General features: G+C 43.1%; 1 protein-coding gene across 1 annotated transcript in view; it reads right to left on the reverse strand.

Moving 5' to 3' along the window:
- Window positions 1–26,683, reverse strand: part of PLA2G4A (phospholipase A2 group IVA) — a 61,492-nt gene that overhangs the window by 11,252 nt on the left and 23,557 nt on the right. The window contains exons 5-12 of the mRNA XM_032696988.1: window positions 24,569–24,606; window positions 22,089–22,230; window positions 14,534–14,670; window positions 9,727–9,949; window positions 8,238–8,352; window positions 4,414–4,551; window positions 4,017–4,109; window positions 1,159–1,230 (exon numbers count right to left, since the gene is read on the reverse strand). Coding sequence (XP_032552879.1) covers window positions 1,159–1,230; window positions 4,017–4,109; window positions 4,414–4,551; window positions 8,238–8,352; window positions 9,727–9,949; window positions 14,534–14,670; window positions 22,089–22,230; window positions 24,569–24,606 — 958 coding nt within the window. The remainder of the gene's footprint in view (window positions 1–1,158; window positions 1,231–4,016; window positions 4,110–4,413; window positions 4,552–8,237; window positions 8,353–9,726; window positions 9,950–14,533; window positions 14,671–22,088; window positions 22,231–24,568; window positions 24,607–26,683) is intronic.

A 26,683-nucleotide genomic window follows, 5' to 3' on the forward strand; every position in this document is an offset into this window, starting at 1 on the left:
TTTTAATTAACTGAAGAGCACAATGAAGCAATCAGACTTTGATGTCTGCAGCTAGAGCTCACAGTAAAAATTACCTGGATTGGCACCACCTTGCATTCCTAAACTGTCAAAACTTAAATTTTTGGGGTGTTTTGTATAAGAAGATAATTCAGGCTCAAGCTTGATACTTTAAATCCAGCTTTTAAATGTGCCTCTTTAATCCATGCCTTAATGGAGCTAATTTTTTATATCAGGAGGGAGAAAACAAGCACCATAAAGTGTAGAGGTTCAGTATCTGTACAACATTCTATGGAAGTGAGAGGGATTGCCAAGGGTTTGCAATCACAGATTTGTAGGTAGTTCACTATGGCTACAAACTATGAGGGAAATGGAGTGTTTGGTGCTGGCTGTAATGATTAAACAGGAAACCCACAAATAAACACAAAACGTGGTACCACCTACAAAATTATTTTACACATAGGGAGAATTGAAGAAGTAATCATGGAACTGAGGTAGTGACATAATTCCCTGTCTCATGACACAGGATTTTCTTTTCTTCCTGAAGATCCTGAAATCACAAACAGCTGCATTCCCATCTTTGTTTTGGTTGTTAAAATTATAACCAGGGGGTTTTTTTCAGTTGAAAATCATTGTTGGCCCCAAAAACATCATCAGAAAGCATTATTAGGCTGAGACTGAGCCCCTGACTAAAACCACAGAAATGCCCAGCTGGTTTAGATACTTCAAGATAATTTTCAATCAGATCTTTTCTTCCCACTCCCAACACTCCCTCTGTGGTTGTGGCTCTCCTGGGAAGCTGGATTTGGGCACTGTTACAAACACTTGAGCCAAGCTCTGGGAATTTCCTGTATCAGATATCATTTCTACAGATGCTAGAAGACACCTGTGAACGCTGGAACCACAAATTAAACCACTCTCAGGTGAGTGTTTGATCAAGAAACCCTTGAGAACAATGGAAAGTTTCAGTTTGCTGGTGACAATTCCAACGTGGCTCTGAGCTCAGCTGCTTGCTGGGAACACACCTCTGGAGCTCACTGGCTCAGCAAACCACATTTTGGGGTGGATGTGGAACTCCAGAGCTCTGGGAAGCCCTGCTGGGCTACACAAAAGCTGCGGAAAAAAAGGAAATTAGGAAATGAAAACTGATAATTTCTTTACCTTTTGGATGCTGTGATTCATCTTCACTGTCTGAGCTGTCATTGCTTACGAGGTGCTTGAGCCTGATATTTTCTGTTAAAAGAAATATAAAATTCCTTTAAACTGCTGGGCTTTAACTCTCACAACAGCTCAGAATTTCACAGCAATCTGAGTCATAAAACTGGCCCAGTCTTTGCAATAGAAAGTACAGCTGAAAAGACTGGATCTGCTGTGGACATTAGAGCAGAAGATATTGGCTTTAGCCTCCAATTTTGGGGCTGAGAAAACAAAATGTAATCCCAAAGCAGTACCTCTCACCCCCCTCTGCACCACGTGTCTGACACACTTCATTCCCAGTGATTAAAAGTTAGATGTTTACCTTCTGTCCTCTCAATAATTCCTAGTGAACTAGGAAGAAAACACTAATCTCTGTTAAGTATCTGCTTTTTTTTTTAAAAAAAAAAGAGGAATGCTTAACATCATTCATACATATATGAATGGGTACCCTTAGAAATAGTGGGAGAACAAAAGCCAAAATAATTATGAAAGTTTTGTTGGAGTGTGTGTGAAAAATAAAGGCAGTGCAGTTGAACAGGTAGAAAATATGGTTTGCATCTCAGAACATCAAGTGAGAGAAACGAAGCCAAAAATGAGTGAGCTTCCCTGGCAAAAATCTGCATTTTGGGAGGTTAATCTTTGTTTTTCAAAGGCAAAATGAACACTGAAACAACAGCACATTCCACTCCCCAGGTCAGCTTTGTGGGGGAGGTGAAATCAGGTGAGAATGGATTTTAGATTGGCAATATTATAATTTTCATTAACTGTGGAGGGCAGCCTTTCTTGAAATACAGTAGATTCCCAGTGTTTTAGGAGTAGCCTCATCTTGGAAGCTTTTATCCTACAGAGACTGGAGCCAGGCACTGAATTCCAGTGAGGAAAATGTATCCAGGGGAAGACTTTTGAAGACTAAACCCCTTTACTCCCTAGTAAAGTGTATGTTAGGAATCATCTCTAATAGAAATGTCACAGAATCATTAAGGTTGGAGAAGAACTCCAAGATCATGAAGTCCAACCACTTGAGGCCAGTTAAAATAAACAGAATGTGGGTTGTTTCCCAATGAAAGTATTATCAACTACTTGATTTTTTCCATTAAAAAATGAAAATAAAATAACACCTTTTTTTCTCTCACAGAAGGATAAGTAGATGCTGGTGGCATTCCCATTCTTTGGGCTGCAAATTCCAATACAGGTTGTAATTTCTACCCAGTGTAGTATTAAAGCAATGGCAATTACACTTTGCACTTTTTTGCTAAGTCTAAATTTAATTCCTCAAAGGTGGGAGAGAAAATTGAAGACAGAGTCACTGTAATATCAAGTGTATAAACGCACAGCTTCATTATGCTTGGGAATGAATATTGGATACAGATGACCAGCACCTGAAATTATTTTCTAAAGAGGGTTATGCCCCCTTAGATTTACATTCCACACTCCAAAAGTCCCCACAAAAATCACAAAAGCTGAGTCATTACATTTTTCCTTCACTAATTTTACTTGTCAGTACTCAGTGGGTCCTCAATGACTATTCAAAAACACCCTTGATGGACAAACACCTAAAAATTCCTGAGCCATGGCAGAGGAAAACAGGTCAAAAGAAAAATTCCTGACCAGAAATGGAGGCTAACAAAGCCAACAAATGCATTTTTTGGATATCAAATCATCTCTTTACAGCAACCCCCATGGAAAATTCATTGTTTACCCTCCCAGGTGTGATTTACACATCATCCTGGGGGCAGCACCAGCTCTTCTGACGTCCCCTGGAATTCTGGCCTTCACTTTGGTGGCCCCAAGGTGTCACTGGGACATCTTCAGCCACATTAATATTTTCAGAGCTGGTCCCACTTCCCAGGGTATTTTTAAACTGAGATGTGAAATGAGTCAGAGATGACAGGTAACATTCTGTCTCTCGATATCTTTAAAAAGCAGGAACACACTTTTCCATGATCACATTTATGGACAGGGATCCTCCAGGAGCAGGTGTTAACACTCATCACAAATAGGAACCCAGAGGTCTTATTTTCATCCATAAATAAGGAGGTTATCAAACAGCTGAATTCCATCAGTTAGGAGACACAGACACCTAAGGGACATGTGTGGGCTTTTTGTTGGGTTGGTTTATTTGGTTTGGGTTTTTTTTATAAATCATCTCAATATCCATTTTTTTTTTCTTGCTCTTCAGAAAAATCTGGCTGTCAAGTGCAATTTATTTATTGGTCAGGTCCTTCCTTGTAATGCTGCCCTCTGAATGGGAAACAGAAGTGTAAAAACCTTTCACCATTAACTACATTCTTGAATGAAACACAGTAAAGTCCATCTAAAATTCCAAGTTAAAATTCTTTCCTTCCAGTCATCATACCATTTGTGTGTAGAATGAAACCAAAATCACTTAATCAGATACCAGGAGGTTGTGGGCAGAATGGAACATTAACAATCCAGAGATGATAAAATTTAGGACTGTTTTAGTAATCCCTTGATTAAACAGTGCAATGTCAAGAGACTACATAAGTGACTATTGAGTCCTTGCCAGCTTCTGATCTCCAAAAATCAGCATAACAACATAAAAAGAGGATTTGGATGCTATGAACTTCCTGTGGAGAGCTGGATATGTGTGTGTAATGCAGCATCACTGAGCAGAAACACAAGTGAAAGGAAAAAAAGAACACTCCTAACCCTCCTTCCCTACCCCTGCAGCATCTTGCAAGGTCAGCAATTAAAGGTAATTAATTAAATGACTCCCAGCAGTGCCATCCTCCCACAGAGAGAGACTGCACTGAATCCTGGCAGTAATTGCTTTGCACAGCAGAATTATTTACTAATATTACCTAATTCTTCTTCCATGGTGGGACCTTTATTCTGAGAGTTGGAGACACCAAGCACTCTGTTAAATAATATGGAAAATGCACTGCCCCAAACACCTGGAAGAGGGAAATAAATAATGAATGGAGGTCAGTAGAAGAAAAAAACCAAACACATATTTTAATAATCTAAGCAGTTGGTTTCTCTCTGAACTCACCTCTGATTTTGGAACATGCTCAGATGTCCAAACCAGAAACAAAACAAGAAATGCCAATCCATGTCTGTGAAACCTTTCCAATTAATCTCTTCCAACAAATTGAGAACTCTACTTCTTGTCTCACACTTTGTGTGACTGCATTTAAAAGCCCTTGTCCATGAACTACTGAAACTATTTTTATTTTTAAGCCTCTGTCACATACTCACCCATGAGGAAATGCAAGGGATTTTCATTGTACTTCTTCACCACTGTCCCCATAAAAAACTTGCTGCCAAACAAATCAGGAGACATAAAAGTGCCATATTTGGCCATACCAATCTCATAGGGACTGAATTCCACCCAGTCTGCAAAATCAGAAACAAAATTGGCCTTAGTCAGCAATCTCAACCTGAACAGAACTGAGAAGGAAAACACAGAAATGAACGAAACCTCTGTGCAAGCAAAGAAATTGTAGTGAACTGAGAAGCTAAATAACCAACAGGAAGGCTTTGAAGAAGCCAAAATGTTGATTTCAAATGCAGGGCAGTGATGTCTCAACAGGGAAGGAATTCTCAGTCTCGTTTTCTGTTATCACAATCAACCTGGTGAAAAAAAAATGAGGCTGTAAAACCAGAAGCATTAAAGCAGTGATCATGAGTGAGAAAAACACAATGACATCTGGTTTCCATCTCAAGCCTCACCATAATTCCCTGCCACACCAAGTGTAACGTGGGTCTGAGGGCCAAGTTTCTTTTCTTTCAGTGTGATTCTATCAAAAATGTGAAAAGCAGGGATAAAAGTGGCAGAAAAATGATTGAGTATCACAGAAGTTGTGAGATATTCTAGGAGAGGTATTTGGATTCCACTCAAACCTGAAGTTTATGGTGAAATCTAAAATGCAAAGGCAAAGCTGAGAGGCAGCTGATAAACTTATGAATTCTAACACTGCCAAAAATATTTTTTTTAAATCCTTTTTTATTGAACAGAGCTCAAGAAAAATATGGAATATTTCATATTCAATGCATTTCTGATCTTGGCAGAAAATTTCAGAAGTGATTTACGTTCTACTGATGTAGGCCTTCTTTGAAAATGGATTTTAGCTGACTTGGAAATACTTTCTTTGATGCCAGTAGAGTCACTTACATCAGAGAATTCATTTCAAAAAAGCAAACAACAACCCAAATTTATCCTACATTTTTAGTCTTTCACCCATTCATCTGTTTTCCTTTCCCTATTTTCAGCAGTGATTGATTTGACTGCTCGTGTAAACAACTCAGAAATAATTCTGCAATGGAAAGGCAAAAGAGACAGCTTTGAAAAATCCCCCCACGTCATGGAATGCCATCCATCCCTCAGGATATTCCCACTGAACGTGAGGTGGACACTTGTCCTGAAAAGGAAAGATTTAATCCCAACTGCAGCAAGTTTCGTTTCACAGGGCAGTGTTGATCAATGCTAAGTCAAACACAACACAGTGTCTTCCAAATAAATCACCCCCAAATCTTCACACTCGCTGGACAGAAGGGAATTCCTTTGAAGAGCCAGTGCAGGAATGTCACAGTACTTCCCTTTAGCTGTATAAATGGGCCAATATTTAGATATTCAGAACCAGGGGGCAACAAAGCTGAATGGAAACTTAGAATTAATTTAATCTTTGAGAGTCCACCTTCAGCTTGAAGAGAATTTCTGAGATCCCACACCCTGCTTAGGGAAATAAAGTCTCTGCCTTAAAATTAGAGGGCTTCAGCATTAGTTTCTGCCATTCCAGAAGCTCCTTGAGACAGTGGCCACTAACAGAGACTGGAAGGTCCCTCTGAAACCTGGAATTTATCCCTCAAGGCTTCCCAAATTAATTCTGTAGCACTTAGAGAGCAACAGACTCACTCTCAGAGACATAAATTTACTGTAATAACTGTCAAGAACAACCCCCCCCAAATCCAAACCAAACATTCAGCTCCACTCCCTCTTTAACCCTGGATACCAGTATCTTCAGGTAATTTTTTTATCATTACACAAGCTGTCGTAATTAAAGAGCTGTCTTTAACTAAATTACTCTAATTATGTTCAGTTAAAATGGTGAGTGCAGTTCTGGGTAGGCCACACCACATGGGGTCACAAATGCTCTTGGTGAGGGAAACAGGAGGTCTTGTTATGTGATACAATTAACACATCTCAACAGGGAAGGGCTTGCCTCCAACCATAATCAAGTAAATAAGGAAGTGTAAAATAAATATTTCTGCTCAAAACTTACTGTATCTTTCACATCAGGAAAAACTGTTCAGTTCTATAAGAGGGGGGAAAAAAGCCTAAAATAGAAACAATAAAATCCAGCATCCTATAGAATGATACAGATGACAGCCCAAAAAAGCAAACCCAAGACCCACTGCCAGAGGCAACACCTTTTCTAGACCAAAGTAAGGCCTTCAGGTGCTTCTGGTCTTGCTTAGACAAAGTCATTCTTAACTAAAGATGTTTTTAAAGCAGTAAATAAGTAATGTAGAAAAACAGCAGCTCATCTAAAACTCAATATACTTCTATTTTCCAACAAAAGGTATCAGTTTCTTAAGCAGGAAAGTTAAAGACATTTTCCCATGACAAATTTAGCCTAATTTACACCTCATTTTCCATTACAGCCAAAGCTTTGAGAGCAACTGTTCCTAATAATCATTTTAGGAAACACAATGACTTATAAACCTTGGGCAAACCACTTGGTATTTCCCTTCTCAGTCCTGTACAGAATTATATGTAGACAGACACATCCTTTGTGTAGCATCTTGCACAACTGGACCCACTCTAAACTGAGGTTTCTAGATGGGATTAAAACCTATGGATTAAATAAGAGCAAAAGTCCCTTCTGCCCCAACAGCAGTTGACACTGGGCAAGAGGTAAAAAACAGGCAATATATCTAAATTGTTTGTTCCATTTTGATCACAGCATCATTCAGGTTGGGAAAGACCTCTAAGGTCATCAAGTCTAAGTGTTACTTTCACCCTTCTTAGAAAGGGGATTAATCCTGTATGACTGAAGACATTTCCCTTTAGGTTTGTGATACATTAATGTTAAGCAGTTTTTCCCTGTTGGAGACACCAGATTCCTTTTTATCCTGACTCCTGCTCAGCTCCTTCAAGGAGAAGGAATATTCTTTGCAACTGCTAGGAAATCACTTTTTTAACATATAGAGAACAAAACCTGGCCACCACTTCCCGCTTCTCAGGGCTGTTATGGTGTCAGACTTATTCTCAGGTTAAAAAAACAATAGTTTTCCAAAATGGTCTAAGAACAAGTCTCCAAATCCAAGAACGATAGAGAAGTGAAAGATTGTGGACCCAAAATACAGGCTGTGTTCTCTCCACCTACAAGAAAAGATGCATTTTAAAAGCAAGAAAAGGGTCAGTTCCATGGTGTGCCACAAGCAATCCATCCATCTGATGCCTGTTTTCCACAGCCCTGTAACCTTGGTGCAAATACTGCACCAATCCAGGGAATATCCACCTACCCAAGTAAGTGATCCCGAACCACAGAATGGTTTGGGTTGGAAGGACCTTAAAGCTCATCCTGCCATGGGCAGGGACACCTTCCACCAGCCCAGGTTGCTCCAAGCCCCGTCCAACCTGGCCTTGGACACTTCCAGGGATCCAGGGGCAGCCACAGCTTCTCTGGGCAACCTGTGTCAGGGCCTCCCCACCCTCACAGGGAACAATTCCTTCCCAATATCCCATCTCCCTGCCCTCTGGCACTGGGAAGCCATTCCCCCTGTCCTGTCCCTCCATCCCTTGTCCATAGTCTCTCTCCATCTTTCTTGGAGCCCCTTCATGTCCTGTAAGGCCACAGTCAGGTCACCCCAAAGCTTCTCCTCTCCAGGCTGAACAATCCCAGCTCTCTCCCCTTTCCTCCCAGCAGAGCTGCTCCATCCTCTGCTCATCTTGGTGCCTCCTTTGGACTCTCTCCAGAAGCTCCATGTCCTTCCTTTAAAAAAGGAGCTTTTTTTTGTGATCCACACACTTCTCTCTTCTTCCCACAAGTGACCCAACACCCAGACTGGAGCCATACCTGCAAACATCAGCTCTGACACGTCTGGTTTCACATGGAGACATGTAAAGAGTGGCAGAGCACACTGGGCATTATTGGTTTTCTCTCTCATGTTGCTCAAAGTGGTGTCCATTCTCTGCAGGAAAGAAAGATCAGTTCCAAACAGATCCTATAAAGGCCTTTATATATTTTTATATATATATATATTTATATTATATATATATTTATATAGGGATATATCAGTATATATATGTAATATATCTATAAATATAGCCTATTTATAAATATAGTATAATTATATTATATACTAATACATATTCTAGATAAATATATAAAATACAGAGAATAGAGAATATAGACAATATAGAATACAGAGAATAGAGAATATAGACAATATAGAATACAGAGAATAGAGAATATAGACAATATAGAATATATATGTATATATTATCTAAACTACATTTATATATTATATGTTTATATAAACGTATTTCTATTTTTACATTTATATGAAGACTTGGGAGACTCCTCCTTTCTCTGAAATTTGAGAAGGAAAATGGACAAACTCAGTTACTTCTAGGAAAAACAGAAGAATTGGTACAAGGAAATAATTTGCCTGAGTACCTTTTGGCTGCACAATTCAGGAAGGAGTGGGAGAGGACACAGGAGGAAGATGAAAGAAGGACACATTACAGAAGCCAAAATAACATGGCCAAAAAGCAAACAGAATTGCTGGACAAAGCAACATCTGGGTTTTTATTTAATCCCTTAGTAAACAGGGACTTCTAACCAACCTCACACCATCATCAAGATCCCTTCAGCATCAGAATTCTGTATATCTGTTACTAAGAGCTGTGTTGCCTGTTTTTCAGTATTTTAACTGTTTAAAGCCTAATAACAATTTACACTCATGAAAGACACAAGTGTATAAAACACCCCTGTGACTCTATTTATACATTTTAATCTTGCCATAAGAGCAAATCCAACTGCTGCTCACCTGACACATTTGGACTTGCAGTCTGTGTGCCTGATTTAGCCAAGAGTGTCCAACCCTAACTGACCCAAGCAGGATTGTTGAACAATAAAACACAACAGTATGAAGCTCTCCTGTTGTCTCTTTTCTCAGAAAAACACATAAAAATAGACAGAGATGTGGATCGTTCACCTTGAAATTAGTACTTTGTTAAACAAATGCTGCTTTTTTTATGGCAAACTGTGCAGGAAGAGGTCACACCACATTGTAAATTTTGTTGAAATGGTTTGAGCAGGAATTTTAATGTTGATACACAATGTCAAGAGCTTGCTGTAAGTACTCAGAGGTCGAGTTCATCCCCCAGAGCAAGGAAAGCATTTTACAAGTGTCTTATCCAGTATCTGCCTGGCTATAACTTTAAATATTTCTATTGTTTTGCCAAATGTTACCAAGGTCATTTAAAAAAAAAGTAGTAACAGTGGTTACTATGCAATAATTTCACAACTCTAACAGTGATAAGAAAAGCCCAGAACTCACATCATGGATAAGTGTTTCCCCTATCAGCATTCCAAAGATATCTGTGAAGGTGACAGGCTGCCCTGAACTCTTCTTATTCCACAGGGCTTCGATGTAGCGTTTGACTTTCTGAGGAGTGAGCAGCAGGAGGGGGTTGTGGCTCACAGAGTTCATCAGCTCTTCATTGATCTCTTTTGGGCCCTTTGCTGGAAAGTCTGGGTGTGAATACAAAGTCGACATGTACCTGCAATGGAAAGCAGGCCAATGATCAAACCTGCTTCAGTGGCAGTTGCCTGAAAGCTACAATAAACTCATAAATAATTTGATACAATTACTGATCAAATCAGGTTAATTTACTTACCATTTACACAGTAAATTGTCCCTTCTTTTTCCTCCAGGCACAGAAAGCTAAACCATTTGTTCTACATGTAAGCACACAATCCAACATTCAGCATACACTGCCATATGTGTATGATGGAAATGACTAAAGTGTCCTCATTTATCTGTTTAAGGGATAACAGAAAGAATCCTCCTAAGCTGTAGTAGGAGCTCCTCAAGTCAGGACACTGAAATTTGGCAGACTGGAGGTCCCAGAAGTAGACACACACAGTTCTGTCACTGTAAGATGTCCCTCTCCAATTCACTATCATTATCCAAAAATTCCTACAATATCTCAGTATATCACGGAATCCTGGAATGGTTTGGGTTGGAAGGGACCTGAAAGCCCATCCAGTCCCACCCCCTGCCATGGGCAGGGACACCTTCCACCAGCCCAGGTTGCTCCAAGCCCTGTCCAACCTGACCTTGGACACTTCCAGGGATCCAGGGGCAGCCACAGCTTCTCTGGGCAACCTGGGCCAGGGCCTCCCCACCCTCACAGGGAGGAATTCCTTCCCAATATCCCATCTATCCCTGCCCTCTGGCAGTTTGAAGCCATTCCCCCTTGTCCTGTCCCTCCGTCCCTTGTCCATAGTCTCTCTCCATCTTTCTTGAAGCCCCTCCAGGCCCTGCAAGGCCACAGTCAGGTCACCCCAAAGCTTCTCCTCTCCAGGCTGAACAACCCCAGCTCTCTCCCCTTTCCTCCCAGCAGAGCTGCTCCATCCTCTGCTCATCTTGGTGGCTCTCTGGACTCTCTCCAGCAGCTCCATGTCCTTGCTGTGCTGTTCCCCAGGGCTGGAGCAGCTCTGCAGGGGGGTCTCAGCTGAGGGGGCAGAGGGGCAGAATCCCCCCCTGCCCTGCTGCCCACGCTGGGGGATCAGCCCAGGGCATTCAGGGCTGCAACACTGCACTGCTTTCCAGGATCTGGATGCTTCCAGAACAAGCTGAAGCACAGTAAGTACAACCTGTGCAGAGAGTTAATTGACTGGGAGGATTCAGAAGAGACCTATCAGGCAAATCTTGATGTGTTACTGAGAAACAAGTTGAGTTTACTCAAAAACAAAGTTTAGCCACACGTGCAGGAAACCGTGGCTTTCACCTGGTTGGATTAAGCAACACCAAGGCTCAAGATAGGCTGTCCTAATCTCCCAGAGGCTGATTTACTATTATTTACTCAATGACCTGGCTCAGGTACACATCCCATACTGCAGGCACAGCTCAGACACACAGAGTCAGGCTGGCCCTGAGGTCACTGCCCAGCAGTTTATCTGTCCCACGTGTGATGCAAGAACTTGACTCATGGTTCTGGCCCAGGCACCAAAGCTGAGCATGCACGTCAGCTCCTGGGAGCAACAACAGCAGCAGCTTCCATGGGAGCAGGGAAAGGGAAGTGCAGGATGGAGAATCAGCACAAGGTTGAAGAGAGATGGCAGAAACACCCAGGGAGGTCAATGCATTGCTCCAAGGTTAGGCATGCAGCTGAGGGGACAAGCAAAAACCTGCCTCTCCTGCCAGGAAAGGAATTCTCCACCCTTCAGGAAAGAAAAGAAAAGAGCATTAGTCCCAAGTACTAGATTGCATGGAAAAAAAAAAAAAAAAAGAAAGGGAGTGTCAAAGTGTCAATTTATTTATTCATCAAGCAAGGAAAGGCTGAAGAGGTGACATCAGACAGCAAAAGCAAATTTGTTCAAATACAACAGTTTCCAATATCTGTTTCTGACTGAAGCAGTTCAGATAATCTATTTTAACACAGATTTTATAGGTTTACATTAGATCAGCTACGTCTTCCCAACTGGGTTTTCCCAAAAGGAGACCTCAGAGCTGACGTCTGTTCAGAGTGTGGACTACAAACCCTTCCCTACAAACACACTCCATGTTTCTCACACTCCATTGCTCTTCATCCAGCCAAATGATGTCTTCTGCTTTTCACAACTCTGAACAAAGTACATCCAGGCCTCTCAATGGACAGTGATAAATCTGCCCCCACCACTAGTGACAGAAAACCCAGATTCCGGGATGCCAACCTTTTATGGTCCAATCTGAATGAGAAAGTTACTCTGGTTCATAGACACTCCTGGCATTTCAAGACCTCCTGGCATTCTGAAAGCTTCCATCTAGTCTGGAACTGGGGAAGCAACCTCCAAACAGTGGAAAATAACTGACAAAAAACCTCACAAAAGGAACAGGACTGGTCACTATCTGTTTCAAAGAAGTTGGTATCTCTTGAGGTTAAGATGTGCGGAACCAAAATTCAGGTGCTTTCTTAGAGTTAAACCAGGGGATAAAACCCATCCCAGGCAGATTCCCTGCTCCCTTATACTGGGCTATTCCAACAAAAAAGTCTCTTCCTTTCAAAGAAAACACACATTCACATAACCTTACAATTTAGACTGGCAGGACCCTCGAGGTCTCTACTCCAACCCTCCTGCTCAATCCAGAGCCAACTTAAGTCAGCTCAGGTTGCTCAGGGCTCTGTTCAGTCAAGTTCTGCTCTTGTATGAGCGTCCCCTGAGTCAGACAGAGAGAGGCTGACACCAAACCCAGCCTAGTCAAGTCAGGATGGGTCAACACATTCCAGTGCCTGGACACTCTCACTGCAAAATGGATTTCCTAATGTTCATCAAATTACTCCTTGCCCTTTCTCCGTGTCTCCAAAAAGAGTTTCTCTTCTTTACAGCTCATCAGGAAGCTGAAGATAACAGTGAGATCTCCCCCCAGCACTACCTTTGCCTTTAATCCAGCTGCCCCACTTCCTCACATGCTCCAGTCCCCTAATTAACTCAGTGGTACTCTAATGGAACTAATCCAGTTTTTCAATACCTTTCCTGTACTAGGTGGCCCTAAACTGGATTGAGATGCAGCTCCAGTTTTCAAACTGGTACAGTTACAATAAAATCCCGTTTTGTGACATTTGGGACACGTTTGACACATATTTTTGCCTTAAAAAGTTCAAAATTTTCTTAGGATGCAAAATCCTCTACTGCAAACTGGTCCAGTGGCATTAAAACCAAATTTTACAGCTAGTCAAAAAGAAGGCTGCCATTTTTCACTGAATGAACAAAGTGTGATGGTAAGGAGTTGAAACTGAATTTGTCAGATGTCTTTGGCTGATGAAAACGACACACCTTTAAAATATGTTACATCATTTCAGCTCAGAAACGTCCAAACAAATAGTTTCAATGTTTGTAATAAGATGCTTGTAATAAGTGTAATTTGGGATCGTTTTTGTAAGAGCCAAGAAGGTGAAAGGCAACAGGTTCATAGCACTGGGCAGGGAGAAGAGAAACCTTCTCAGTCATTAGTGGTTGAGGCAGACAGGATTCTGGGGTTCAAAGCATTTTGCTGCCTGCAGGCCCCTTTCACACACTGACATCACTCTCATCTTCTCCTCTGGATGTTATTCCTGTAACTGGGCTGCAGCACTCCCTGAGTCAGACACAGGGACATCATACCTACCTCATTAGGGCAGCCTGATTGAGGTATCTGGGAAGATCTTCACTCCCATCTGACTAAAAACCAATGTAATTTCTAAATTAAACAGTGACGATGGGAGTGAGACAAGGCAATCCATAGTGGGATGCTCTGAAGCACAGCAGTCAGATCCTAGGCATTCCCAGTAAATCCACTAAGAAGGGGACTATTGGGTCTGAAATGGAGCAAAAGACCTATCAGAGAAGCTCTGAAAAGCCCTCCTGAAGTATACAATCCATGTTGGATTGACTGAGTCATCAGCTTCAAATCATAAGGGATTTTTTTCCCCACATTTCATCAGGAAAATAAAACAACACACAAAATACAATCTGGGTTTGTTCCAACAGCTTGAATTCCTAGTATTTTGGTTATGGAGGTGAATGAACCAGTTACACAGTCCTGGTACATGCAGTATTGGGGGCTGACACAGAAATGGGGGTGTTTATATGTGGCACCTCTTTCCATCCATTCCTGCTCTCAAAGCTCTTAGGAAGATCACCTGGATCCTGAGATGTCCTCACCTTTCAAGGTATTCTGAAACACTTCCATACTTCAGAGAATCCCAGACTGGTTTGAGTTGGAAAGGACTTTAAAGACCATCTTACTTTACCCCCTGCCAGGGGCAGGGACACCTTCCACTAGCCCAGGTGGCTCCAAGCCCCATCCAACCTGGCCTTGGACACTTCCAGGGATCCAGGGGCAGCCACAGCTTCTCTGGACAACCTGTGCCAGGGTCTCCTCACTCTCACAGACTAGAACTCCTTCCCAACACCCAATCTAAACCTACTCTCTGTCAGTGACTTGCCCCACTGCCCCACTCTGCTGCATGAGAGCTGTGTCTCTACCTCTTTTCCACACTGACAGTGCATGTTTAAAATTTGCTGTTGATTTTAACCACAGAAATAAGTCAACCCTCATGAAAATTCATTCTTGAACCTCCTGAAAAAACCTGAAGCAAACCAAAAGACAAAGCCCTTACCAGGTGGATCCAGAGAGCCCAGCAACATAAGTGGCACAGTCCAAAACTCCGGATTCATAAAGTGCTTTCATGACTCCAGCAAACCCCACCATGGCACGAAATCCACCTCCCGAGCCCAGGATTGCTATGACTGGGACCTGCAGAGAGGAGAGGAACAGGGTGTCACCACAGCAGGTCCTGTAAACACTTACAAGTGGTAAATAAACATTATATGCCACCGAATCACAGAATATCCTGAGCTGGAAGGCACCCACAGGGATCATCCAGTCCCACTCCTGGCCCTGCACAGACACCCCAACAATCCCACCCTGTCCCTCAGAGCGTTGTCCAAACCCTCCTGGAGCTCTGGTAGCCTTGGGGCTGTGCCCACTGCCTTGGGGAGCCTGGGCAGTGCCCAACCACCCTCTGGGGGAAGAGCCTTTTCCTGAGATCCAACCTCTGTCCTGACAGAGCTCCAGCCATTCCCTGGGTCCTGTCCCTGCTCACACAGATCAGGGATTGGAGCTGCCCCTCGGGAGGAGCTGCAGTCCCTGGTGAGCTCTGCCCTCAGTCTTTTCTTCTCCAGCTGAAGAAGCCAAGTGCCCTCATCTGCTCCTCCTATGGCCCCTCCAGACCCTTCACCATCTCAGTGTCCCTTCGCTGGACACTCCCCAACACCTTGAGATCTTTCCTACACTGTGGCACCCAGAAGTGCACCCAGCCCCTGACGGGAGACCACACCATGAATGTGTATGTCATTAACTCACAGCCCCTTCTTCTTCCCAAATTGCTGGATGACAGGAACACTCTTAGACTGTAGTATGGGATGAAAGCTCTGCTGATCCTGAGCAAGGGGAGCCAGGAACCAGCCAGCAGCAAGGGAGGTTCTGCCAAGCTGGAACAGTCCGAGAAGGGCAGAGCAGACTTCCTTCCAGCTCCCTCCCTGTCTTGTACCAGCAGCACCCAGGAGGTGCAAACACAAGCAGGGGAGACCCTGAGCAGATGAGAGGGGCTTTGCCCCTCTTGGAGGAAGAAGGAGGGGCACAGGTGCCCAAGGCTGCAGCCTGAGGACTTGGAAGAGCAACAGCTCAAGCAGATGCTGTCAGGCTCAAGTGGTGACACCAGTGAGACCCTGGGCTTCCTGACCACGAAGCCTAGTTTGCTGATGGAGGTGGTCCATGGGAAAATAAAGAATCCACCTGACCAAACTGAAGAACACCTTCATGAACAGACTTGTCTAATTTAATGAGGAAGATTTCAGACATCAGGATGCAACCAGAGACACTTCTTTTGGGGAATATCTGGGTCGTGGTCAGAAAGAAAATATCATGAGGGATTTGTGCCAGTCGGATTCAGACTGTGGGATGAAATGGTTTTCTCTGAAAACCAGAAGTTATCTCCTGATCTGCTTATGGTCCTCATAAGAGGGATTTTAATCCCCTGCTGAAAGGGGAAATCCCCCTGTGCAGACTCCTCCTATTTAGGTTCCTTACAGGTACACAGAAGTAATGTCTGATTCTTCTGGTCAAGGAGTAAAATACATGGTGAGAGCCAAATACTGTCATTCTGACCCTCCTTAGCTTCCTGTCTGCTGCCAAAACATACAGAATTTCAAGTTCAGTTCACTTGTACAGATTTGTGGCACTGCTTCAGACCTGAAAATACTACCTACAAATTGAGTGACTAACCACATCAGGTCTCAGCATCAGTAAGTTGTTGCCCCCACAATGTCCTTTTACTTACAACTTTAATTGCCTGGTATCTGAAGAATTAGAATTTATTTGAAGAAGTCACCACTTGTAGCAAGATTTCTAAACCAAAACATAGTCAGAATTTCTTTAGAATGTCTGTCCTCCTTATCCATAATCCAAAATAGAGAAGATATTAAATTTAGTTATTAAATAAACTATCTGGTTACAAGACCACAAACACTTTAAAAGCAATTCTAACACCAGCTTTAACCCAATTCATATCTTTCTGACAGAGCCAAAAGCAGTAAAAGTTACTAATCAGAAACAGAAGACAGACAAATATTATTTTGGCCAGGAGTTAAAAAAGACATTTTGTAATAAAAACATCTGATATTACTGCATAGCATGAAGACAGTCTCAAATTTACCACTACCTTGCAAAAAACTACCAGAGAATTTACAGGAATTTATGTGGATTTGTACAACTCCTCAGCTACCAGGAGAGAGACAAGCAGACATGGTGACACCATATTAAAAATGTATCTACAGGGGTTTATTTTCTACTTCTTTCCTTCTTCCTTCCCAGCCTGACTGCAAGGCTGTTCCCTTCCAGTGCACAGTTTCCCCAAGGATCTAAAAAGAAGCAAAATCAGACAAAAATTCACTTGCTACCACTATCACGTGTTTTGGCCTGAGCAAAGGGCCCATCTGGTTCCCAGTTTCCAAAACCCAGAAGAATTTTCCACTCTTCAGTGGTAATAAAGTAACAACCTCTTGGTGGTTACTAAGCATTAAAAGAATGGCACAGCTGGGCAGAAAGGCCCTATCTGATCAAACTGGTAATCTGTCAAAAATCTCCCTGAAAGGCAATTTAAGGTGCCAATAGATGGGATTAGTTATAAGAAAAGATCCACGTGACTCCTGAGTTCTTCTGGTCCTTTCTCCAGACTCCACACTCCAAGCCACGACACTCCCTGGGGACTGACAACACACTGTCACAAGGACATGACCATGAACAACAACTAAGGAAGTTGAGAGGCTTCCAGTCCCCCAAAACTGCTTATTCTTGATGCAGTAATATCATTTGATCACCCTCATAAGTGTTAGTAACAGAAACCACAGGTATTCCCTGGCACCAGCACTCATCATCAAGCTCCAGAGATAAATATCTATCCAAAAAATGACAAAGCACAGGTAAGGATTTAGGATGTGCCTGTTTTGTTAAGCCAACACCCCAATAGTGGAGCAGTTGCTTTGAACAGAGGAGCAGAGTCAGTAATCACACCTTTAATAATGTACCTTAGGCTCTGAAAGCTCTTTACAACCAACCACTGCCCACTCAACCTGACCAGACACATCCCAACAGGATGGAAGATGTTGGTTTGCAGGTGCAAGCCTGGAAAAACCATGTAAGAGCACTTCCAAAGCACTACTGCTCCACCACTCTGCTCATGGGTGAAGAGGCACAGGCACAAAGGAAAGTCTGAGTGTTCTTCAGGATGCAGAGAAATCCGTTATGGAGATGAGCAATGAACGGTGGGTGAGGAGAGTCACCAACATCCTGACTGCAAACACTTCCTGGAAGCTGGATCCAGAGGAACCCTGGGCACCACAGAGCCCTGCACTGGGGAGGGTGGGGATACCGAGGGGGACGTGGATCAAAGCACCGTCACAGAATTGTTAAGGCAGGAAAAGACCTCTAAGATCATCATGTCCAATGTCAGCCCAGCACCACCACCACCTTCACCACCACACCATGTCCTCAAGTGCCACGTGGTTTTTGAACACTTCCAGGGCTGGGCACTCCAAACCTCCCTGGGCAGCCCCTGCCAAGGCCTCACCACCCTTTCCAGGAGGAAATTCCTCCTCCTGTCCAACCTGACCCTCCCCTGGCACAGCTGGAGGCCGTTCCCTCTCCTCCTGTCCCTTGTTCCCTGGCAGCAGAGCCCGACCCCCCCCAGCTCCCCCCTCCTGTCAGGGGGTTGCAGAGCCAGAAGGTCCCCCCTGAGCCTCCTTTGCTCCAGGCTGAGCCCCCCAGTACCCTGGGCTTTGCACAGTAAATAAAACTTTTAAATGAGGAAAACAAATAACTGAAGAGATGCATCTCCTGCACATTTAATTCATTTATTTCAGCCCACTGAATAAAGTTCACTTACAGAATAAGTCAAGTGATGAAGGTTCAGAGTCCTTTCCTGCTTTGCAGAGGAAACAGGAAGGTTTCTTAAGGTAGCTTTTTAGCTCCAATTCAGTTTCCAACATGTTTAAGGGCATGAAATGGTAACATTTGAAATCAAATACACCAAATACAGGTTGCCCTCTAGGACAAATAGGGCAGAGGCAGGGGGAAGTGGCTGCAGCCAGAGCACACAGGGCAAAGAACCAAGAAGCCACCTCACAACTGAAGAAGGGAGAAAAGAGAGGATACCAAGGCACCCACACTCCTCCACAGACACGCCCTGAACCCCAAGTCCCTTGTACAGAACCAGTGAAACTGGGGCAGAGGTACTAAACCCATTCCAGCACATCAGTAAATCCAAACCAAAAGGGTAAATGACTCATGTGAAAGTGATGCCATGAGTCAACAGCAAAAAAGGGAATTGAATCCAAAAGTCTTGGAGACAAAAGCCCAATGCTCTAATTCCTGGCCACACCACCACCCCCCATTCTCCATGGCTGTGCCCATTTGGGAACCACCAGAACCACCGTGTTCTACAGCTGCTCTGCACAGCACAGTGCTGAGGGACACAACTAGTTCTGAGCAAAGCAGCTCAAACAGCCTCCAAACACACTCCACTGAACATTTTGACAACACTAAATGTTTTGTCAATACATCTGCACTGTTTTGGGATCCAGGGGACAATGTACTGCGTGGACTGGCTGAGCACCACACATAGGAACATCAAATCCTGGAATGGTTTGGGTTGAGAGGGACCTTAAAGCCCATCCAGTGCCACCCCTGCCATGGGCAGGGACACCTTCCACCAGCCCAGGTTGCTCCAAGCCCCGTCCAACCTGGCCTTGGACACTTCCAGGGATCCAGGGGCAGCCACAGCTTCTCTGGGCAACCTGGGCCAGGGCCTCACCACCCTCATAGCCAATAATTCCTTCCCAATATCCCATCTAACCCTGCCCTCCTTCAGCTTTATCACAGCCCTTGTACAGTTCCCCTTCAATCAACAGGCACCTCATCTCAGGTGCTGACTGCTCCACCACCAAACTGGGCAGCAAAATGGCAAGGATTGGGAAACAACTTATGTTTTAAGAAAAGCAAGCCCTGAAAAAGGCATCTCAATCTTATCTTCCAGTAATGGAGCAAAAAAGCTGAGCCATATTAAATCTCATTTTGGGAATGAGTGATGCAGATGTTTTTATCCAAATACCCTGGAAACACAGTGCACAAAGTCTGAATGCCTGTGGTGGAAAAAAATGCCATAGGGCATAGAAATGATTATTAAAAAATTGTTCTGCATATCCAGCCACAGAGAACTGTATGATTCCTTCAAATGATTACAGTATCTTTAGAAAACTGCTCAAAGCAAGAAAAATTATAAAAATAAACTGAGCAATAACACAGGTACGAGAAATTTCCTCCTCTGTGTTTGCAGAATGTGCCTCAGGATTAAGGAAGGAAATCTGGAAGTAGTCACTTCCCCATCCAGGGATGTCTAATTAATTGAGAGGTACTGAAGTCGCTCAGCATCCCTGCAAGGCACACATGGAGCTACTCACTGAGGAAGCAACTGGGGTGAACTTTGAATAAGTGACTTGTTTAAGATTCATCAAGACTCACAGACAGCTAAGACTACTCAAAATGTCCCCTGACTTCATGTTAGGACTCCAAACATCCTACAAATCCTCCTGCTATCTTCTACCTGTAGCAATAAAAGTAAAACTACAGTTTAATTTGAACAAAAAGAGGTTTTTTCATTGCTAGAAGCAGTTAAAAATTCTGACAAGTCAGCTTCGAAATACAGGCTTGGCATTTGAAAAATGGGAGGATCCCACTGCCTCAGTCCTTCCTGGGGTTGATAAACCTACAGTTACTGCCTGGGAAGATGCAATTTAACTGATAAAACTTCAGTATTTGAGGCAGTGAGGGATATCAAGGGAAGATGAGGACAAAAAGAACATGAAATCTTACTCGGCCTTTACAATAATTCACACACATCACCTGAGGCCCCGAGTATCACTCCAGTTCTAACTGGATCCTGGCAGAATATCCACATCCTTTCTGAGAAAGGGACTATTATGCTATAGAATAGACCAGTGTCACATTGACAAATACCTACTCTGGTAAGATCTGGATGTGTTAAGATAAAAATAACTGAAGTGAAAATTAAGAAACCTTGAAAATGTTCCTTCACAATACAATTTATCTCACTACAAATAAAATATGCCCAATACTTGTTAAATTCTTTCATCTTCCTCAGAAAGCTCACACAAGCACCATTTTACAAAGCAAGATAGAGTTGGCAGTTCAAAAGTATACAACAATAAACATTTACCACCTGCTCAAAACTTCATAGGAATTTAAAAGTAATTTTTTCAGTGTCAGCTGCAAGACTGTCACATTCTGCTTATATTAAAATGCACAATGGCAATGAATTAGTCAACCCAAATTAATTCATGGACTCTGTTCATTGCTTGACATGCCCCACATACACACGGTGTTCCCATCACAATTCTGGGAGTAGAGCAAGGAAGAAAGAGGAGGATGGAAAAGGTGCTACAAAATCAGTGGACCTGTACCAGGTGTCTCCTTAATTAACTCTAAATAATGCAATGTTTTATGAAATCACTGAAGACATCAGCAGGTGCTGGCACTCTCCCCCTCACTGTGATGTGAGGCCCTGGCACAGGTTGCTCAGAGAAGCTGTGGCTGCCCCATCCCTGGAAGTGTCCAAGGCCAGGTTGGAGCAACCTGGGCTAGTGGAAGGTGTCCCTGCCCATGGCAGGGGGTGGAAGGAGTTGGGCTTTAAGGTCCCTTCCAACCCAAACCATTCTGGGATTCTGTAAGTCTCTAATGTGACCCAACCCACCATCATTAAAGCTGCAGTTCCTCATGTTATCGAGGAAATAAACTTCACAATCCTAATCCAATGAAACAGGCTAAAGGAAAAGAAGAAAGGAAGAGAATAAAATGATTTCTAAGCTGATTCTAAAATTAAACCAGCTCATCTCCTGCCTAATCTTTTAATATGAAGGTCATAGAGCACAGGCTGGGTACTGAGCATGCAGGGGCAAATTCTGCCTTGGGTGAGTGCCCACAGCCATGCCAGGCTTCTGGAGCAGCAGATATTTCACACACCCTCAAGGCATTTTGCAGATGGCAATCTCCCCTCAGAGCCAACACCTTCACAAAGCATGGAATTCCAAAGGGAAAAGTTAGAGCAGTTTGTTTAAGGTGCCAGTGCAAATGAATCACAGAATCTCAGAATGGTTTGGGTTGGAAGGGACCTTAAAGCCCATCCAGTGCCACCCCCTGCCATGGGCAGCAACACCTTCCACTAGCCCAGGTTGCTCCAACCTGGCCTTGGGCACTTCCAGGGATCCAGGGGCAGCCACAGCTTCTCTGGGCAACCTGTGCCAGGGCCTCCCCACCCTCACAGGGAACAATTTCTTCCCAATATCCCATCCAAGTCTCCTTTTTTAGTTTAAAACTATTCCTCCTTGTCCTTAAACATTAATCTATAAATTTAGAGCCAAGAAAAAATTACTGTCCAGCCTAAATATCGTATGTTCATAGCAGAAAAAGAGGTTTTTCCACTTCTATAACTTGTCTTCACATCAAACCCTTCCACCTCACACACCTCAGTCACTCCTCTGAAAGGTAAATGCAGCATTCCAAAGGTGATGCTAAACTTGGGGTGAACTCTCCAGACTTACATCACGGGCAGTGGTCAAGTTCTTGCTGTTTTCCTCTCCTAGGAATGATTTGAGGCTGTGCATGATGTTATCTCTCCTCTGCTGCCGAAATTTCTTCTCCTCATCACACAGGGCCATGCTGAACCGGAGATCTGTGGAAGAGCTGGTTTGCAAAAGAGACAGGCTTCAGCAAAAGGCATAATTCCAGAAAAGAATTCAAAGTATCACCCTGGGAAACGAGTGGAAGTAGGCAGAAATTCCTTATCGAATTTAATAAGATGAAATAAATTATATTATTCGTGCAATAATTATATTATTCATGCTCAGCTGTTTCCATGGAGTGACGGATGCAAAGTACAATGGAATACTGTGTCTTTAAAATATCAATTTTATATAGAACTCATTAAAAAACAAATAAATACAGCAAATGAATTCATCACTCATATACAATTATAAATCTACAGCACAAATCGTACTGGCAGGCCACAGGAAAAACTCAGCCCTTTTCCCCAGCTTTTTCCACACTGTGCTCTCAAACATGTACACAAGGCTGTGTAAGCACTTCAATGCTGTATTTAAATAAAGCTGCAACTTCAGCTCCCACTTCCCATTTCAGGTATCAAGGCAGGACAAACAGTCTGACACCCCAGTTGGACCAGTGAACTCCTCACTGAGCCTGTGTCACTCCAAGGGTTTGAACCCAGTCACCTCCCAGCAGAGGAGAGTGCATAAACCCCTCCTGCTCTCCACCTCATTGAACTTCCCATCCTTGTAATCATGGAATCACAGAATATCCTGAGCTGGAGAGGACCCACAGGGATCATCCAGTCCAACCCCTGGCCCTGCACAGACACCCCAACAATCCCACCCTGTCCCTCAGAGCGTTGTCCAAACCCTCCTGGAGCTCTGGCAGCCTTGGGGCTGTGCCCACTGCCCTGGGGAGCCTGGGCAGTGCCAACCACCCTCTGGGGGAAGAACCTTTTCCTGAGATCCAACCTGAGCCTGCCCTGGCACAGCTCCAGCCATTCCCTGGGTACTGTTGCTGTCACACAGAGCAGAGATCAGAGCTGCCCCTCAGGAGGAAGCTGCAGACCCTGATTTACCCTTATTTACTAAGCTAATTATTAGTCCTATTAGCTTTATTATTTAGTAAGACAAGCTAAAAATGCTTGCTGTGCCTACTTTGACACATTAGGTACCAGGCAGCATTTGCCCAGTGCTTTATGAAAAACATACAACAGTGAAATGGATCCATTTAGGCTCAGATTTGTCAGACTCCTAAAAAACTTAGGTAAAAAAAGTCATGGGATTAAGAAAAAGAGGGAAAAAGGCTGCCTGGAAGCAACATTCCACAAAGATATATATGATACTCTGACTCCACAGTCTCCATGTATATCAGAATAGCAGCAGAACTTGATCAGATCCTTTAGTTTAACATATTCCAAAGCCTAAGAGCAAATGGAACCAAGCATCTTCTGCTTATTTAATGTCAGAGATAAGAAATACTTGTAATGTTCAAAGCCTGGATGGTTTAGGGGTGGTCTCAAGGCCCACCCACAGCTGCATCTTTCCCAGTACAAAACAAGGAGCAGAAATTATCCCTGGGGGATGTTTGTCAGTCTCCAGAGTCATTAGGAAAGAGGGCAATGCTTACAGTGCTCAGTGCTGCTATTTATAGTTACACATAAAAAAGGATTCTTTAAATGCCTTGCTCTCAGAAATTAGTTTTTAGACTTAAAATATATTTTTTCTGATTATGCCTCAATGTGGTTTTTGATCTTTTTCATCAGGACAGGTGAAAAAAGAGGGAGAAAGACAGCTGGAGAGGGGAAAAAAAGGGAAAAATAAAGGTAGGCATCTGCTGAGCCTTACATGTGATAAAATCCTGGCCCTAAATCTTCACTTTTGCCTTCAGCACTGTGTGGTATTAACATTTAAATAGAATTTAGGGGCAGGTCTGTAAGGAGTAGCCATATAGGCTGAAAGTTCATGTGGGATGCAAAGTTCCCACAGAAGGTAAAACAATGAGGATAAAGCTGAACCTGAGGTCTGTGGGTTTATGAGAGAAAAAGCCGTTGAGAAGGAAGGCATTTAACAGAAACCAGGGTGAGAGATTCACACAGGATGGCCTTGGGCCTGCACATGTTTGGAAAGGTCACACCTATTATTCCAAATAATGGTGTTCAGCCAGTGACAGAATTACAATGTGAAAATAAACCTGGTTTAAAATCTCCTCACTTTTACTTGGTATTTCTATGCTAAAACAAGGAGGTTTTGCCCTCTATCTAACATGTTTTTAAGCAAATCACACCAGGTATATGTGGGATTCTTGGGGTTGTCCTGTGCAGGACCAGGAGTTAGACTTTGATGATTCTGTGGGTCCCCTCCAATTCTGGATACTCCAGGATTCTCTGAAAATTCTAATGAACAGATTAAAATAAAGAATAAAAAAAAAGTGCTGCTAATACATTTTCCACTTTTTTTAAATAGGAGATACTCACCATACTTCAAGAGACAGTTCCAAAGTCATTTCTGTGACCTAAACAAAAAAGATTTAGATACAGTTACACCACTTAAGAGTTAAAAAACCACAAATACACTTGGAACATAATCTATTGCAATCAGAATATTCCTTTAAATCACTTTGTTAAAGGAAGGATACTTCCAACATACATGAATGAGTTTCTTTTCTATGGATTTTTTTTGTTTTAAAGTACACAGTGTGTTTCCAAAACACACCACTAGCACTGAATACAGTGGAAAATGTTGCTCAGGTGCTGACTTCTATTCATCAGATCCCGTTGCCTTGGCTTTCTTCCATTGATAATCCCTGGCAGAGCTATTCATCTTTGGCCTGAAGGGATCTAATTCTCTTCACCCACTTGGGATTCTTTGTTTCTCCTGCCACTGGTGTCCCAGTTCTGAGCAAACTTCATACTCAGCCTGTGTCTCAAACCCAGAGCTGTGAGGGCTCTGTGTTCCACATGAGCCACCAAGTGCCTTTCCACAGTCAAATATGCTTTATTTATCCATCAGGCACATTGCATACAAGTTTCTGAAAGATGCAGTAAGTGTCACTACATAATGATTTCACTTGCTATGGCAACCACAGGCTATGGCTTGGTCTGCTCTGCCTTTCACAGAGCACTTTAAGGGGTTGTCTGCAGGCAAAAGGCTAAAAAATTGTTATTGAAGCATGTTAGGCACAATCCAAGAGTAGGAGCTGCTCAAAGTAGGACAGAATGGAGAGGTATTTTCACCTCTCTGAGCAGTTTCCTATGCAGCAGCCACCTCAGTGCAGCCTTGTAGTAACAGACTCAGTGCCTAATTTCACTCTCCTCCAGCTCTACATGGATTATTCTCCTTGTTTGTGGCATGTGGTCACCAGAAACAGAGCTAGAACCCCCCAGACTGAACATCTGCATGCCACTCAGAGCAGGGAAGGGTCTGGAGTGCAAAGCTGCCTCTGGCTCCCACATCCCAGTACCTGCCCAAGGGCCAGGAACAACCTGAAACAGGAATTGCAAATGAACAGGGAGGTGGGAGAAAGAAGAGGCAAAGGAATAACAAAGGGAGGACATGAAGGAACAGAGTGAAGAGTCATTTAGGAATCACTTCAAAGGCAGGGTAACAATTACATTATTCCCCCACCTGACATTACTAAGTTAGAAAGCACTTCAGGAACCACACAGTGATCCAATGCTTAAAAAATATGTATGAAACAAACCCTTGGAGGGAAACATTCCAATAGGGAATATCATGCCATTTTCTATAGCTTACACAGACTGCCACAGAAATCTCAGGAATACATGTTATGTATTCATTGTCTCCATCAGGCTCAATCTGACTTCATGTTCCCTTACTATTTGTTTATAAATTTCAGAGTGTATCATTGGCTTTTCTTTACACTGATTTTCCCCCCTAAAACTCTCTACCAAGCTTTGCTGAACGCTGATGAGAAGTTAAAGCCGATGTGTAACGTGGGAAGGCCTTGTATTACTGGAATGAGCTTTGTAAACTGTCTTCAAAATATATTCATCAGCTCTTTCTCACCACCTCACCTCATGCCTGGCAGAACCAGGGCCTGCACTCAGCTCACACCCTGCAAGTCCAAGAGTTACTGAAGCATTTAGTTAAATAAATATGCAGAAACTTCCAAAAACGCAGCGATTTTAAAAAGAAAAAAGAAGCAGGGTATCAAAATTCCCACCACCCTAAGGCTAAGCTAAATTAAATGCTAAATCTTCTATATTGAAACTCTCTGGTTTCCAATAAATAGGCCCTAAACCAGTTATTTGCTGTAAGCACACTTTTAAAGTTATGTCACATGGGAGAAAGCAGAGCAGTCACAAATCAAGACCTCTGATCACGTAATAAACCCCAGCCCAAAAGAGAAATGCAGACAGGATTTGAAAGGTGTCCCTGCCCATGGCAGTGGGTTGGAACTGGAGGAGCTTTAAGGTTCCTTCCAACCCAAACCATTCCATGATTTTAACACATGCAGAACAAGCTCAATTCCACATAGATTTGACAACAATTTCCAGGAGTTACTGTGCAGGCAGACAATTCCTGTTGAAGTGATTCCATCTGGTTTGCAGACATGTTTAAGGAGAATA

The sequence above is a fragment of the Chiroxiphia lanceolata genome, chromosome 9 (assembly GCF_009829145.1).
Source record: "Chiroxiphia lanceolata isolate bChiLan1 chromosome 9, bChiLan1.pri, whole genome shotgun sequence".
Lineage (NCBI taxonomy): Eukaryota > Metazoa > Chordata > Aves > Passeriformes > Pipridae > Chiroxiphia > Chiroxiphia lanceolata.